Below are 16,386 nucleotides of genomic sequence, written 5' to 3' on the forward strand. Positions count from 1 at the left end.
CCACTGGGGCAGGTCAGCAACAATGTTCGCCACAGTGTACAGACAGGAGCAAGTCAAGATGAACTCTAGAATTTATGATGTCTCAAGTGATTCCTTCTTATTACCTACTGGTTTTAATCACTTGAATAGTGGCGAAACACTTCAAAATTACTTCCTAGTGATATCCTTCAGCTACTGATTTAGTAGTCTCCCTAGAAGTAAAACCGATTGTAGCATAAGCACAGGATATACACACATAGTTATACTAAGATAAGAAATACCTACCATTCCATGCCCAGACCACATTTTGTTAAATTGTATCATTTGGCTATCCTTCTAACTCCACACAGGCAGAGACTGAAGAGCAAAGCTCCAGAGATTAGGTGGTCATGGGAGGTAAACAAACGGCTACTGGATTGTCTCCAGTCAGCGGTCTGGGCTGTGTTCAATGACTCATCTAGGGATCTGAATGAATACACCATGGGTGGCATAGACATTATTAAAACAGTTGCAGATGAATGTGTCCCCACAAAACCATTCAGAGTCTTCCCCAACCAGAAGCCCTGGATGAACTATGAGATCCACAATCTGCTCAGGGCCAGATCAGAGGCATTGAAGTTTGGTGACCAAGAAAATTATAATAGGTCCAGCTCCGATCTCAGAAAAACCAATTCCAGACTCAACTTGAATCAATGAAGGGTGCTCAACAGTTGTGGCAGGGCTTAAACACTGTCTCCTCTTATAAAGTTTAGTCAAACAACATAGGTGACAAAAGGGTTTTGCTTCCAGATCAGCTCAATACCTTCTATGCTTGCATTGACTGTCAAAACACAGAGGAAACATTACTAACTACCTTAACTCTGATGTTCCTAAGATTTGAGTCTCCGAAAGCCTTCAGGAAAAGCATCCTGCCCAGATGGAGTACCTGGCCAAGTACTAAAAACCTGTGTTGATCAACTGGCTGGAGCAGGCATGGGCAAACTACGGCCCAGGGGCCATATGCGGGCTGTTAAGCTTTTTAATCCGGCCCGCAGAACTTGATGAAATTATATTAATAAACCTTGTTAACTTTTTCCCCCGCAATTCTGGCGTTTTCCTAATAGATGACGCACTCTATATACATTTGTGGCGACCTATTTCCTGGCACATCCGAACTGGCTCACAATTAGCCAGTGTTCCGGCTAAGGGAGATAGCCTGCGGGGATTTGTGAGCACAGAGCTTTGGAGCCTCTGCGCCACGGGGGGGGGGGGGGGGCAGGTTGAGGGAGGCTTAAAAGTGAGGCTGGGGATTTCGAATAAAGTTTTTTTCTTCGACTGCAGTTACCGACTCCGTGTCGTAATTTTAGCGCTGCATGTAGCACACCGCTACACATTGACCTTTGTTGAGGTGCAGCGTTTTACTCCACATTTGCGCTTTACTCTTTGTTCAGCTCGACCTATTTGTGAACAGGCGTTCAACGTCATGAACATCAACAAAGCCAGCCACAGATCCAAGTTAACTGACCAACACCTCAGATCCATCCTGAGAATCGCCACAACAAAACTAAATCCAGACTTTGATGCACTGGCTAAAAGGGAGACCAACAACACTGTTCCCACTGAAATTAAAAATAAGTTTCTTCGTTGTGTTATGTAAAAAATGCATTTGAAAATATTTTTTTCAATAAGCCTTACATGTTACATGTCATTTCTGTTAAGTGATGGACATGAGTAGTGCGCAGGTGCATGTACGTTCTCAAAATAAAAAATGCGCTCCAGATCAAATAACGCGCTCCGCATACTGGCGCGCTGTCACTTTTCTGTCCTTGTGCTGGTCGTTGTTGGGTTTTGGCACAGGGGACAATTGAATAAGAAGGAGCAGGACAAGTAGACCTGCATCTCCTACCGTTTTTGAAATAAAGACAGGCAGGAGGAGAGTGATGATGATAATATCTTGAAGGATAACAGAATTTTCAGTGCTTAAAAATAATAACTGTTACTATTAAAAAAAGCTGTATTTTATTCATTTAATTTTCAGTGTTTTAAAAGTCATTTCAATAAATAGCTAAATACCATGGGACTTCAAAGACAGATATTTTGTTGTAATGCATTTGTTCATTTTCAATTGAAATTAAAGCACATGTTTTCTACATATCCCATGATATTTTATTTTCTCTTATGAGGTGTATTACCAAAACACTCCATCCATCTGCTCCTGTTCCGGCCCCCCTGTCAAATTTTAGAACCCTTTGTGGCCCACAAGTCAAAAAGTTTGCCCACCCCTGGGCTGGAGAGTTTACTGAGATCTTTACCGTCTCACTTCAGCAATCTGAGTTACTCACCTGCTTCAAGCAGGCTTCAATTATACCAGTGCCCAAGAAGAACATGGTAGCTTCAATGACTATCAGCTAGTAGCACTTACATCCACGACGATTAAGTGTTTAGAGAGGTTGGTATAAAACATACCAACTTCTGCCTGAGGAGCTACTTATATGTGCTACCGAATCAACAGGTCAATGGCAGATACCATCGCATTGGCTCTTCTTTCAAACCTGGAACATCTAAACAGCAAAGATGTCAACTACAACTCAACATTCAATACCATCATCCCCTCAAGGCTCACCAATAAGCTCCAAGGTCTTCTTGTGGAAATGTATCTTCGATTTCCTCACTTGTAGAGCCCAGTTATTTCAGATTAGCAACATCTCCACAATCTCAATCAGCACAGAAACACCACAAAGGCTACCCAGCCGGTATATAAAGTGTTGTTCCTCCAACCTGAGTGTGGCTTCATCTTGATAGTAGAAGAGGCCATGGATAGACATAACAGAATGGGAATGGGACATGGAAAACAACATCTTATATACCAGCTGGGTAGCCTCCAACCTGATGGCATGAACATTGACTTCTCTACTGTTAATGCCCCTCCTCCTGTTCTTACCCCATCCATGACATATTTAGTTGTTTACTTTTTTTCTCTCTGTCCATCAATCTGCCTGTTCTCCATCTCCCTCTGGTGCTCCCTCCCACCTTTCGTTTTCCTGAGGCCTCCTGTCCCATGATGCTTTCCCTTCTTCAGCTCTGTATCACTTTCACCAATCACCTTTCCAGCTCTTAGCTTCATCCCACCCCCTCCGGTCTTCTCCTATCATTTTGCATTTCCCCCTCCCCCCACTACTTTCAAATCTCTTAGTATCTTTCCCTTCAGTTAGTCCTGACGAAGGGTCTCAGCCTGAAACGTCGACAGTGCTTCTCCCTATAGATGCAGTCTGGCCTGCTATGTTTCACCAGCATTTTGTGTGTGTGTTGTTTGAATTTTTTCCTCATGGAAGATCTTGTTATGCTGTTTTTGGTGTTTTGTTGCTGTTGGTCTGTGGTTGCTTATGTTCTTCTGCTGAACATTGTGGGCATGCTATGTTGGCACACCTCCAGCACTTCCTTAGGTAATGTTGGCTATTAAAGCAAATGATGCATTTCACTGTGTCTCAATATATGTGATATCGAAATTGATCTAATCAAAACTAAAAATATTATAACTACCTCGCTCTAGTTGTATAAGACGTGCTTTAGTAAGCAATATATTAATTTCCAGTATTTTAGTTTGTAAACTAAAATCAGAGATTCCCCCAACTCTGGGTTCACTGTCCAAAGCTCTTTCTGACAATATTTTGAATGTAACCTCATGAAAAAGGGCAAATTTGGGTCAAATTAGACTTTAACCAAACTGTGGAAAAAGTAGCAGAATTGAGAGAGACACAAGCATGTCCACAATTATTTTCATGTTTATTCCACAAGTAGGACTTCAAAGCGCAGGAAAACCTATTCTTTTACAAACATTCCTATCTTATGAAATAGCATCTGACGCTTAACTTACAAATATTACAGAGGATATGAATTTATATTTAATGAATTTGTATGTTTACCTAAATGTAGCAAAGAAATTGATTACTACTGACCATTTACTCCCATAATACCCTTTCTCAATCAGTTATCAGCAACTTAAGTTGTGTCATTCTACAACTTTTTTTACATTTCAGTGGTCAATTGCATCATTCCTATTTTCAGGTTGCAACATCACAGGTTACTTTGACTTCAGCAAAAGAAATACAACTATTCAAGGTCACTCACCAACACCTTCACAAGCACAATTATGGATGGGCATTAAGTGCTGGCCTTGCCAATGATGCCCAAATAGTGAAAAACAAAACTGAAAATAAGTTTAAGATATTCTTTAATTTGTCCTTACAAATCCTCATCTGCTCAAGCACGTCTCTTGATGAAGACCATAAGATACAGGAGCTGAATTAGGCCATCTGGCCCGTGAAGTCTGCTCCACCATTTCATCATGGCTGATCCATTTTCACTCTCAGCACCAATCTCCTGCCTTCTCCCCATATCGCTTCATGTGCTGACTAATCAAGAATCTATCAACCTCTGCTTTAAATATACCCAATGATTTGGCCGTCACAGCCGCCTGTGGCAATGAATTCCACAAACTCAATACTCTCTGGCTGAAATTCATCCTCATTTCCATTCGAAAAGAATGCCTCTAGTCTGAGGCTATGTCCTCTGGTCATAAGACCCCCCCATCATAGGAAACTTCCTTTCACATCTGCTCTGTCGAGGCCTTTCAGGATTCAATAGGCATCAATGAAGTCACCACTTATTCTTCTGGATTCCAGTAAGTGTTGGCCCAGAGCAATCAAATGCTGCTCACATGATAAGCCTTTCAATCCCAGGATCATTTTTGTGAACCTCCTTTGAACCCCTCTAATGTCAGCACATCACTTCTTAGATAAGGGGCTCAATAATGCTCACAATAGTTCAGTGCTTTATAAAGTCTCAACATTACATCTTTGTTTTTATGTTCCATTCCTCTTGAAATGAATGTTAACATCGTATTTGCCTTTCTCACTACCGACTCAACCTGCAAATTAACCCTTATTGAATCCTTCACAAGTCCTTTTCCACCTCACATTTTTGAATTTTCTCTCCATTTAGAAAATAGTCAACCATTTCTTCTACCAAAGTGCATAACCATACACTTCCCGACAATGTATTCCATCTGCCATTTATTTGCTCATTCTCCTAATCTAAGTCCTTCTACAGCCTACTTCCTCAAAAATAACTACCCCTCCACCTATCTTCATGTTGTCTACAAAAGCAAGCAGAGCCAGCATAGAATGCTGTGGAACATCACAAGTCACTGTCAGCCAAACAGAAAAGGCTCCATTTATTCCTACTCAGTCTCCTGCCAATCCTGCTGGTATGTTTTCTGTAATACCATGGGCTCTTAATTTGTTAAGCAGCCTCTTGTGTGGCATCTTGTCAAAGGCCTTCTAAAAATCGAAGTACACAACACCTACCAATTTACATTGCTCTATTCTGCTTGTTTCGAATGCTGTTCATAGACTTCAGTTCAGCATTCAACACAATCATTCCTCAGCACCTGATTGGAAAACTGAAACTGCTGGGCCAGAACATCTCCCTCTACAACTGGATCCTAGACTTCCTGACTGGGAGACCTCAGTCAGTCCGGATCGGGAGCAGCATCTCCAACACCATCACACTGAGCATGGGGGGGCTCCCCAGGGCTGTGTGCTCAGTCCACTGCTGTTCACTCTGCTGACCCACGACTGTGCAGCAATACACATCATCAAGTTCACCAATGACATGACCGTGGTGGGACTCATCAGCAAGAACGATGAGTCAGCATACAGAGAGGAGGTGCAGCAGCTAACAGACTGGTGCAAAACCAACAACCTGTCTCTGAATATGAATAAAACAAAAAAAAGATGGTTGTTGACTTCAGGAGAGCACGGAGTGACCACTCCCTGCTGAACATCAACTGCTCCTTGGTAGAGATTGTTAAGAGCACCAAATTTCTTGGTGTTCACCTGGCGGAGAATCTCACATGGTCCCTCAACACCAGCTCCATAGCAAAGAAAGCCCAGCAGTGTCTCTACTTTCTGTGAAGGCTCAGGAAAGTCCACCCCCCATCCTCATCACATTCTACAAAGGTTGTATTGAGAGCATTCTGAGCAGCTGCATCACTGCCTGGTTCAGGAAGTGCACCGCCTCAGATTGCAAGACCATGCAGCAGAAAGTGAGGTCAGCTGAGAAGATCATTGGGGTCTCTCTTCCCACCATTACAGACATTTACACCACACACTGCACCCACAAAGCTAACAGCATTGTGATGTATGCCATGCACCCCTCACATAAACTCTTCTCCCTCCTACCATCCGGCAAAAGGTACCGAAGCATTTGGGCTTTCATGACCAGACTGTGCAAGTTTCTTCCCCCAAGCCATCAGACTCCTCAAGTACTCGGGGTCTAAACTGACATTGTAATGTGTCCTCTACTATGCCTATTGTCTTATTAATTACTGTACTCCCCTGCACTGTTTTGTGCATTTTATGTAGCCCTGTGCAGGTCTGTATTCTAGTGCAGTTTTTATGTTGTTTTACTTAGTCCAGTGTAGTCTTGCGCTGCTTCACACAGTCTAGTGTAGTTTTGTGTTGTTTCATGTAGCACCAGGGTCCTGGAGGAACATTGTTTCATTTTTACTGTGTACTGTACCAGCAGTTTATGGTCAATATAACAATAAAGCAAAATGAACTCCAACAGATTTGTCAGGTAAGGTTTTCCCCTTAAGAAAACCATACTGACTATGCAATCCCAAACAAGAGAAAATCTGCAGATGCTGGAAATCCAAGTAACACACTATGGCTTATTTTATCATGTAGCCCAAAAACACATCCTTAACAACTGACCCTAACATCTTCCCTAGCACTGAGATCCGACTAACTGCCCTATAATTTCATTGTTTTTTCTGCCTCCCTCCCTTCTTGGAGTGGAGTGAGATTTGCAATGTTGCATTCGATCGGAACCATGCCAGAATCAATTGATTTTTGAAAGATCATTACTAATGCCCCCACAATCTTCAGCTACCTCTTTCAGAACCCAGTGGTATATACCACCTGGTCCAGGTGACTTAACTACCTTCAGATCTTTCAGTTTTCCAAGAATCTTCCCCCAAGTAATGGCAATTTCACACTTCTGCCCTCTGACACTCTCAAACTTCCAGTATACTGCCAGTGTCCTCCGCAGTGAAAACTGATACAAAATTCTTATTCAGTTCCTCGCCACTTTCTTGTCCCCCATTACTGCGACGTTTTCCAGTGGTTTGATATCTACTCTCACCTCTCTTTTACACTTTATGTATCTGAAGAAACTTCTGGTATCCTCTTTAGTCTTATTGGTTTACTTATCTTCATATTCCATCTTTTCCTTTGTAACTTTTTTTAGTTGCCTTTTGTTGGGTTTAAAAGCCTCCTAATCTTTTAACTTACCACTAATTTTTGCTTTATTATACATGCTCTCCTTGGCTTTATGTTGGCTTTGACTTCTTGTTAGCCATGGTTGTATCATTTTGCCTTTGGGATACTCCTTCCTCTTTGGGACATGTATATACTGCATCTTCCATATTGTTTCCGGTGTTCTTCCCCAATCAATTCCAGTCAACTCCTTTCTCATGCCTTTAATTCCTTTTACTCCACTGTAACACTGATACTCCTGGCTTTAGCTTCTTCTCAAATTACAGGGCAAATTCTATCATATTATGACCACTTGCCCTGAGGGCTTCTTTTACCTTAAGTTCTCTTTATCAATTCAGGTTCACTGCATTATCCTCAATCCAGAAATGCTGATTCCCCAGTGGGCTCAACCACCAGCTGCTCTAAAAACCTATCTCATATGCATTCAAGGAAATCCTCTTCTTGGGATCCAGCGCCAACCTGATTTTCCCAATCTACCTGCATATTGAAATTCCCTATAACTATGGTAGCATTATCCTTTAGCCATGCATTTTCAACCTCCCCCTGTAATCTGTAGGTCACATCCTTCACTACTGTTTGGGGTCTGTTTACAACTCCCATCAGGGTCTTTTTAACCTTGCAGTTCCTTAGTGTTACCCATGATTCAACACCTTCCGACCTTTTGTCACCTCTTTTTAATGATTTGATTTCTTTTTTTTTAACCAAAGCCACCCCACCCCATCTGCCTACCTGTCTGTCCTTTCAATACAGCATGTATCCTTGGATATTAAGCTCCCATCCTTCAGCCACGATTCAGTGATGACCACAACTTCATACATGCCAACCTTTTAACAGTGCGCATTCAAATACAATCCTGCGGTCCTATAATCACCCTTTGATTTTGTTTGTCTTTTACACTGCAACTCATCTTGTTGACTGCAATTTTGCCCTATCAACAGCCTCTCCTTGCTAGCAGTCTCAGTACATATTGCCTCTGTTTTAAACCAACCATCATATCCTCAGCACTATCACTCTAGTTCCCGTCCCCTTGCCAAATTAGTATAAACCCTCCCAAACAGCGTTAGCTAACCTGTTTACAGGGCTATTAGCCCTCTGAGTTCAGGTGTAACTTGTCCCTTTTGTACAGGTCATATCTTCCCCAGAAGAGATCCCAATGATCCATAAATCAGAACCCCTGCCCCCGCACCAGTTCCTCTGCCATGCATTCATCTGCCAAATCATTCGATTCTTGACCACACTGGCACATGCCAATCCAGAAATTGGCATCATGGAGGTCCTGTTTTTCAGCTTTCTACCTTACTCCCTAAAATCTCTCTTCAGGACCTCCTCATCTTGTCACACATTGGTGCCAATATATACGAAGACTTCTGGCTGCTCACCTTCCCCTTTAGAATGCCATGGACCTGATCCAAGACACATCTGACCCTGGCACCTGGGAAGCAACATGCCATTTGGGTTTCTCTATCGTGCCCACAAAATCCTGTCTCTGTTCCTCTGATAATGGAATATCATCACTGCACTCCTATTCATCTCTCTTCTCTTCTGAGCCACAGCACCAGACTCAGTTCCAAAGGCTTGGTCACTGTGACCCTCCTCCATCCTCCTCAACAGTATCCAAAGTAGTACACTTATTGAGAGGAATAGCAATAGGGTACTCTACACTGGCTGCCCAATCCCTTCCTTCTCCTGACAATCATCCAGTTACCTACCTCCTGCAATCTAAGGGTGACTACCTCCCTGTAGCTCCTATCTATCACCTCATTTGCCCACGAGCTGAAGATCATTGAACTGCAGCTCCATTTCCTTAATATGTTCTCCGAGAAGCTGCAGCTTGGTGCACCTGGTGCAGATGTGGTTTTCTGGGAGGCTGAAGGTCTCCCAGAATTCCCACATCTCACACAAAAAACAAAACACTGCCCCTGGAGCATTCTTACTGCACTGTGCCCATACAGACAAGGAATGAAAATTAAGAAAAAAAGTAACTTACCAGATACTTATCAAGCCTGATGAGCCAAATCCACTCTAAGCACTGGCCCACTCACAACAATTGTCACTCTGCTTGCCCTTCTCTTTATTTTTATTCCCCCTTTCTGATGAATCTTGCTCAGTGATTGGTTGCAGTCCAACTCCAAAAAAGCTGTTGCGAAGTTCTGCCTTTTCACCTAGGTTCATACTCAGGATTAAAAAGGTAGCTCTTTTTCTCATACCCCTGCTCAATGATTGATTTCAGTCCAATTCCTTGGCTATTCTGTGGCTATTCCATTTACATCATGTATGTTTTTAAACTGAAGTGTCCTATGCCATCTCAAATGCTGCTCAACTTGCGTAGTTCATCGCAGATTGCTTGTTGCTCCAGATTTCAGCTTCTGCAGTATTTTGCTTCTCCACTATGCTTCCTTCATACCCCTATCACTTCTACAGCCAGTCCAAATTATGTATTTTTAAAAAATAATACTAAGCCTTCAAAACTGAGCCACCTCATCTAAATCTACATTCCCCCCTCCCCCTTAAAAAAAGTGCATGGGCTTTTTACACAAACTGCTGGCAATCTATCCCAGAAGACATCCTGTTCAATAAATGAACCATGGAAATTATGATTTGGCATGAATTCAGCTTCCAAATCTTTCACTGCAACAGCATAATAAACTTGTATCATCAACAATAACCAATAATTAATTATTACTATATGTTCTTAACTTGCATACTCAATTGTACATTCATAGATAATGTTTATATCTGATGGTATCCCAAGTTCAAATTTGTTTGGATACAGATAATTCATTAGATCCAAATATTGATTTCATTTATGTGATTACTGGAATCTTGATCTATTTAAATGATATTGTGTGCTAAAGGCTAAACTGCAGTCAAAATCAATGTACAAAGTTAGTTGAAATCTCCATCAGCAAATCCAACAAAGACAAAAGGGGTAGAAAACTACAGATAAACAACATTGAGAGAGCTGTGAATAATACACGGGAACATTGAAACTAACATTCCCCCTTTGCTAACTTAACTAACTGAAATAAAGTTTCCTGTCAGTTGAAGTCATCGTTACCTTTTGCAATAAGTAAAATGAAACACAACAAGAATAAGGGAATAAAAAAAATTAGCAAATGCAAGTTGAAATTCTGTAAACAAAAAGTGACTAATTATTTAATTCAGACAGAAACAATGTTCGTATTAATTCCAACAACTATGTTGGATGATGAGAGGCATTGATCATATGGAAAGTCAAGAGGCTTTTTCCCAGGGCTGAAATGGCTAGCATGAGAGGGCAGAGTTTTAAGGTGCTTGGAAGTAGGTACAGAGGAGATGTCAGGAGTGAGTGCGCAGAATGGGCTGCTGGTGACGGTTGTAGAAGCGGATACGATAGGGTCTTTTAAGAGACTCCTAGACCAGTACATGGAGCTCAAAAAATAGAGAGCAAAGGGTAACCCTAAGTAATTTCTCAGGTAAGGACATGTTCAGCACAGCTTTGTGGGTCGAAGGGCATATATTGTGCTGTAGGTTTTTTTAAGTTCTATGTTTCTAACTATTTCTCTTGGTCAGATGCATAATATAGGCCAACCTCGCACATCAGCAAAAAACAGGAATGGAATCTTAAGTTTGAAAACTGGTAGCAGTGCCATTCATTACAACAATTAAAACAATTCTTGGGAGAAAATAGATACTTTAACTCAAATCTTTTAAAGCTGCACTTTTTAAATGCACAGCTACTTTATATTGACGGCAATTCATACTTTATTGTGAAAACAAGATTCAAACTGACTGAAGTTATATTCAAGGATTAAAACTTACTTTCTCCCAAACACACCAATGTCTTCAGAAAAAAGAGCAATAAACTGTGCCAAAATCTCAAGAAATAATTCCCAGAACAATATTTTTGGCTGAAGTATTTTCTGCCTGATTTACAAGAAAGCCACAATGAATATTGATGAATTGACCACCTAATTACACATATTACCCTAATTTCTCTAATTGTACTCACCTCATGTTTTCCAAGACAGGCCCTACAATAGAAGATACTGAATTTTATTAAAGATTATAATAGCCAGAAATACAAAGATTTTGCTAAATGTTATATTTTTGAGTTATATGAAATCAATCCTAATGTTCATTTCATAAATGTTCCTCTGTTTACTTAAAGGCATTCAGAAATAACTTGAATATAGAGAAAAAGAAAACAATTTAGTTATTCGCTTTCCCCCACTATTTTCACACAATTTCTGAAAAGGACAAAGAGAGCTTTACGCAACATACTGACCAATGTAGAACTTCATAAAAGGCGACCTTATTTTGTCCAAACTAATCCTTCTGAAAATTGTGCTTTTCTACCTGTGCTGTTAAATTACTTTTGAAAGCTATGTGCCATACACCTGCAATATTTTCAGTGCTAACATTTGTCCTGCTGAAGGACAGGACAGGACAGGACATCAGTCCTGCTGAAGGGTCTTGGCCTGAAAGGTCAACTGTACTCTTTTCGATAGATGCTGCCTGGCCTGCCGAGTTCCTCCAGCATATTGTGTGCGTTGTTTGTCCATAGCAAGTTCTCCAAAACTTACCCCTTCACTTACTATAATAAAAATGGAGGTAGCTCAAAACCCCTAAATAAAAGGAAACATGGGGAGCTACTGAATATAATTATCACTAAAATCTAAACAATGTAGCCACCATAGATTAATCATCTTTGAATACTTGAGGGCAAATACATGGCAACTCCAGAATTAAGCTCTCTATGCCAGATTAGGTTTAATATTTAAGAATTTAATCAGTTGCCACCCATCATAAATTGTTAAATTTTAACCCTAGTGCAAACATAAAAGCCAAACTATTCAAAATCTGAGGGTTGGTCTGGAAATGAGAGGTTAAAACAATTAAAACATTAAATGTCAAAAGATGCACGAATTGGTTTTGATTTCATTTGGTTTACAAGCAGACGTTCTGTTCTTTTTCTGACAGAAAATGTTTCACAAAAATAATCTTGTGCTTCTTTAAATATTCTTTATGGTGCTTGTTCTACCATCCCTTTATTTAATCTCGAATGACTTTCCAATAAATTATTTATTTTAATACAGTATTTCTTTCCCCGCCTTCAGCACATTTACTACTTGACTCTTGGCTTATCCAGCATTTAAAGATCTTATCCATCAGCCCTCAACTTTTTGATTCATCAATGCTATTGCCACTAACTTTCAAATAATTTAGCTTCTTGGCTTTATGCAACTCATGGAAAATTTCTTTCTTGTCCAGTGCCCACCTCTCCCACACTAACTCTTCAACAAAAACCCTTTGCTTAAGGTCAATCAGCAAGAAAAACTCAGAATTCCATGGCAAGAGAAACCAACATCTCATGCATCCAGACTACTTGCTTATGTATCGGCAGTTACTTTTGCCATTTTCCAGTCTCTCTGGTGCTAGCAACAACATTCATGGAAGATACATTTCAGAATACAGGACATTTGTCAAAATGAAGCCGTGCCAGTGTTGATGTATCACTAATTGTCTTGTCCTTTCTCATCCAAATTTGTCAGGATTATCTCAGTCTCTTGTTAAATGCATCATTGCTATTTGTTTCAAACACACTGTAATAGCAAGTTGTCACCACTCTAACTTGCAAAATTCTTTGGAATTCCCTACTATGGAGGAATTTAAGATTGGGGGGGGTTATATGGGAGGCAGGGTTTGAGGGTCGGCACAACATTGTGGGCTGAAGGGCCTGTAATGTGCTGTACTATGTTCTATGTACATTTCATGGTGACTGCCTTGCATTAAAACCATTTGGCCCATTAAGTCTGCACTGCCATTTCATCATGGCTGATCCATTTTCACTCTCAGGCCCCATCTCCTGCCCTCTCCCATGTCCCTTCACGCTGACAAATCAAGATCAACCTCTGCCTTAAATATATATAAATACTTGACCTCCACAGCTATCTGTGGCAAAGAATTCCACAGATTCAACACTCTCCGGCTGAAGAAAATCTCCTTATCTCCGTTCTAAAAAGACACCGCTCTATTTTGAGGCTGTCCTCTAATCTTAGACCCTCCCACCATAAGAACATCTTCTACACATCCACTTTATTGAGGCCTTTCACCATTCAATAGGTTTCAATCAGGTCACGACTCATTCTTCTGAACTCCAGCAAATACAGGCCCAGAGCAGCAAACACTCTTCATATGACAAGCCATTTAAACCTGGAATCTTGTTCAAAAGAGGGTTCTTTTTTGAACCCACTCCAGTTTCAGCACATCCCTTCTAAGATCAGTGGACCCAAACTGCTCACAATACTCCAAAAGAGGCCTCACCAATGTTTTATAGTCTCAACATTACAGCCTTGCTTTTATATTCTAGTCCTCTTGAAATGAATACTAATATTGCATTTGCCTTAACCTTTAAGGAATCTTACACAAGCACTCCCAAGTCCCTTTGCACCTTAGTTTTTTGTATCTTCTCTCCGTTTAGAAAACAGTTTATGCTTTAATTTCTTCTCCCAAAATGCATGACCATACACTTGCCAATATCTACCACTTCTTTGCCCATTCTCCTAATCTGTCCAAGTCCTTCTGTAGCTTCTCTACTTCCTCAAAACTGCCTGTTTTTCCACCAATCTTCGTATCATCCGCACAAGTTTGCAACAAAGCCATCAATTCAATCATCCAAATAACGTAAAAAGAATGGGTTCCAACACAGGCCCCTGTGGAACACCACTAGTAATCAGCAACCAAAAAAAGGCTCCCTTTATTCTCACTCTTTGTCTCCTACCAATCAACCACTACTTTATCCATGCTAGAATCTTCCCTGTAATACCATAGCTTGTTAAGCAGCGACATGTATGGTATCTTGTCAAAGGCCTTCTGAAAATCCAAATGCACAACATCAACTGATTCACCTTTGTCATCCTGTGTGTTATTTCATCAAAGAATTGCAACAGATTTGTCAGGCAAGAATTTTCCTTGAAAAAAACATGTTGATACAGCCCATTTTATCATGTACCTCCACATATTTAACAATCGACTCCAAAATCTTCCCAACCACTGAGGTCAGACTAACTGGCCTATCGTTTACATTTTTCTGCCTCTCTCCCTTCTTGAAGAGCGGAGTGACATTTACAATTTTCCAATCTTCCGGAACCATTCCAGAATCTAGTCATGCCTCCACAATCTCTTCAGCTGTCTCTTTCAGAACCCTGGGGTATATACCATCTGATCCTAGTGACTTATCTACCTTCGGACCTCTCAGTTTCCCCAAGAACCTGCTCCCTAGTAATGGCAACTTCCCACAATTCATGACCCAACACCTGGAACTTCTGGAATACTGCTAGTGTCTTTCACAGTGAGGACTAATGCAAAATACATATTCAGTTTGTCCACCAATTCCTTGTCCCCCATTACTAACTCTCTAGCATAGCTTTCCAGTGGTCCAATATCCACTCTCGCCTTTCTTTTACACTTTATGTATCTGAAAAAACTTCTGGTGTCCTCTTTAAAAATTATTGGCTAGCTTACTTTCCTATTCCACCTTTACCTAAATGACTTTCTTTAGTTGCCTTCTGTTGTTATTTGAAAGCTTCACAATCCAATTTCCCACTAATTTTTGCTCTAATATATGCAGTCTCTTTGGCTTTTATGTTGGCTTTGACTTTGCAACAAAAACAGAAGCATTCCATTTTCATTCCAGCAAAACCTTTCGTATAGATTTCTGTTACATTAACCTTTAACATTAAAAAAAGCTGGCCAATCGTCATTCCCTAGACGTTACTCCAAACTTTGAGGACAGCAATGCATGAACAAGAAACATTGGCCTTGCTAACAATGCCCAGATCCAAAAAGAATTTTTTTTAAATCACATTTTAACATTGAAATTCCCCAAACCCCTCTCATCTCCAATCACGTATTCCTTCTTTTGCCTTCTAAAATCCATTCACCTCACTTCTGAATTTTAAAAGTTCTTCAAAAATGCTATTTTTACCTTCCATAAAAGCAAATACTTATTTACCACCGTCTCCAAGACTACTGCAAGCTGCTGTCAATAAATTAGTTATACTCAAAATGTTTATTCCATAAAATCTCAGAAATGGCATTAGTTAAAGCATTTTGCACTAAATTGCTAACATAAAATTAAAATAGTATCACATGAGAGGCAGTACAAAATTCCTTATGGTCTAGTGTATGACTGTAAATTCCAGTGCTTCAAGGTCTGGTTCAGTCATTACTCTGGAGCTGAAGCTAGGGCTTCAGAGTGCAGGTTAGAAGTCCAGCCAGGCTCCAGAGCACAACGGAATCAGGAAGCTGAAATGCACCAGGTTCTATTCTCTACTTCCTTTAAAATCATCGTGCTCACTGAAAGATGCGTTACTGTGTAACATGCAGAAAAAGTGAAGCTGGTAGCAATATTAACAGCAGTTTCATTCAATATTCTGGAAAATCTGCTAGTCCAAGTATGCTGGATTATTTAAGTTTTACTGTACTTTAACTTATTTATTTCAAAAATATGAATGACAAAAGCACAACTAAATATAATAGAATCGAAGTTCTGCTCATGCTGAATAAACAAAGCTGAAATGGAAAAAAGGTTAATGATGAGCAACTTGAAAATTACATTATTAAAGTCAATATATGAAAGCTCAAATTGGAAGAATAATTCCCAAATAATTGGATGTTGACCATAATGTACTAAAAAAACAAACAGCTTTAAGTTTATTTTCAGAACTAGCTACAGTACTGATTTTAGAACCAGAGTGTAAGACTCTTACTTACGTGGAAATAGGCACAATACAAGCTGGGCAAGGGACTGCTGTTCGAATGAAGGCTGGCTCAGAACGCCGTTCCCAAGGACCCGACGGTTGGCACTAAGAAGGTATAAGGGTTATTATGAGTGCTCTGTTCCAAAAGCTTCATTAAGCAACAATCAGATAATTTATGCCAGAGCTATAAGAATTTGGTGAAGATTTACAAGAAAAACTTTGAATTAGTTTATTTAATTTTACAGCATATGATATGATCTGTTTATGCTGCAAGTGCTTTTAATTGATTTATTTCCTTTATTGCTGTAAGCATTCCATTTTATCACATTGCATTTTTCCTGCCA

At 40.2% G+C, this 16,386-nt stretch overlaps 1 protein-coding gene across 1 annotated transcript in view; it reads right to left on the minus strand.

Annotated features, from left to right (window-relative positions):
* Positions 1 to 16,386, minus strand: part of nfxl1 (nuclear transcription factor, X-box binding-like 1) — a 98,839-nt gene that overhangs the window by 49,665 nt on the left and 32,788 nt on the right. Inside the window, exons 14-15 of the mRNA XM_059989147.1 lie at positions 16,056 to 16,147; positions 11,290 to 11,311 (exon numbers count right to left, since the gene is read on the minus strand). Coding sequence (XP_059845130.1) covers positions 11,290 to 11,311; positions 16,056 to 16,147 — 114 coding nt within the window. The remainder of the gene's footprint in view (positions 1 to 11,289; positions 11,312 to 16,055; positions 16,148 to 16,386) is intronic.

The sequence above is a fragment of the Hypanus sabinus genome, chromosome 14, assembly GCF_030144855.1.
Source record: "Hypanus sabinus isolate sHypSab1 chromosome 14, sHypSab1.hap1, whole genome shotgun sequence".
NCBI classification, from domain to species: Eukaryota; Metazoa; Chordata; class Chondrichthyes; order Myliobatiformes; family Dasyatidae; genus Hypanus; species Hypanus sabinus.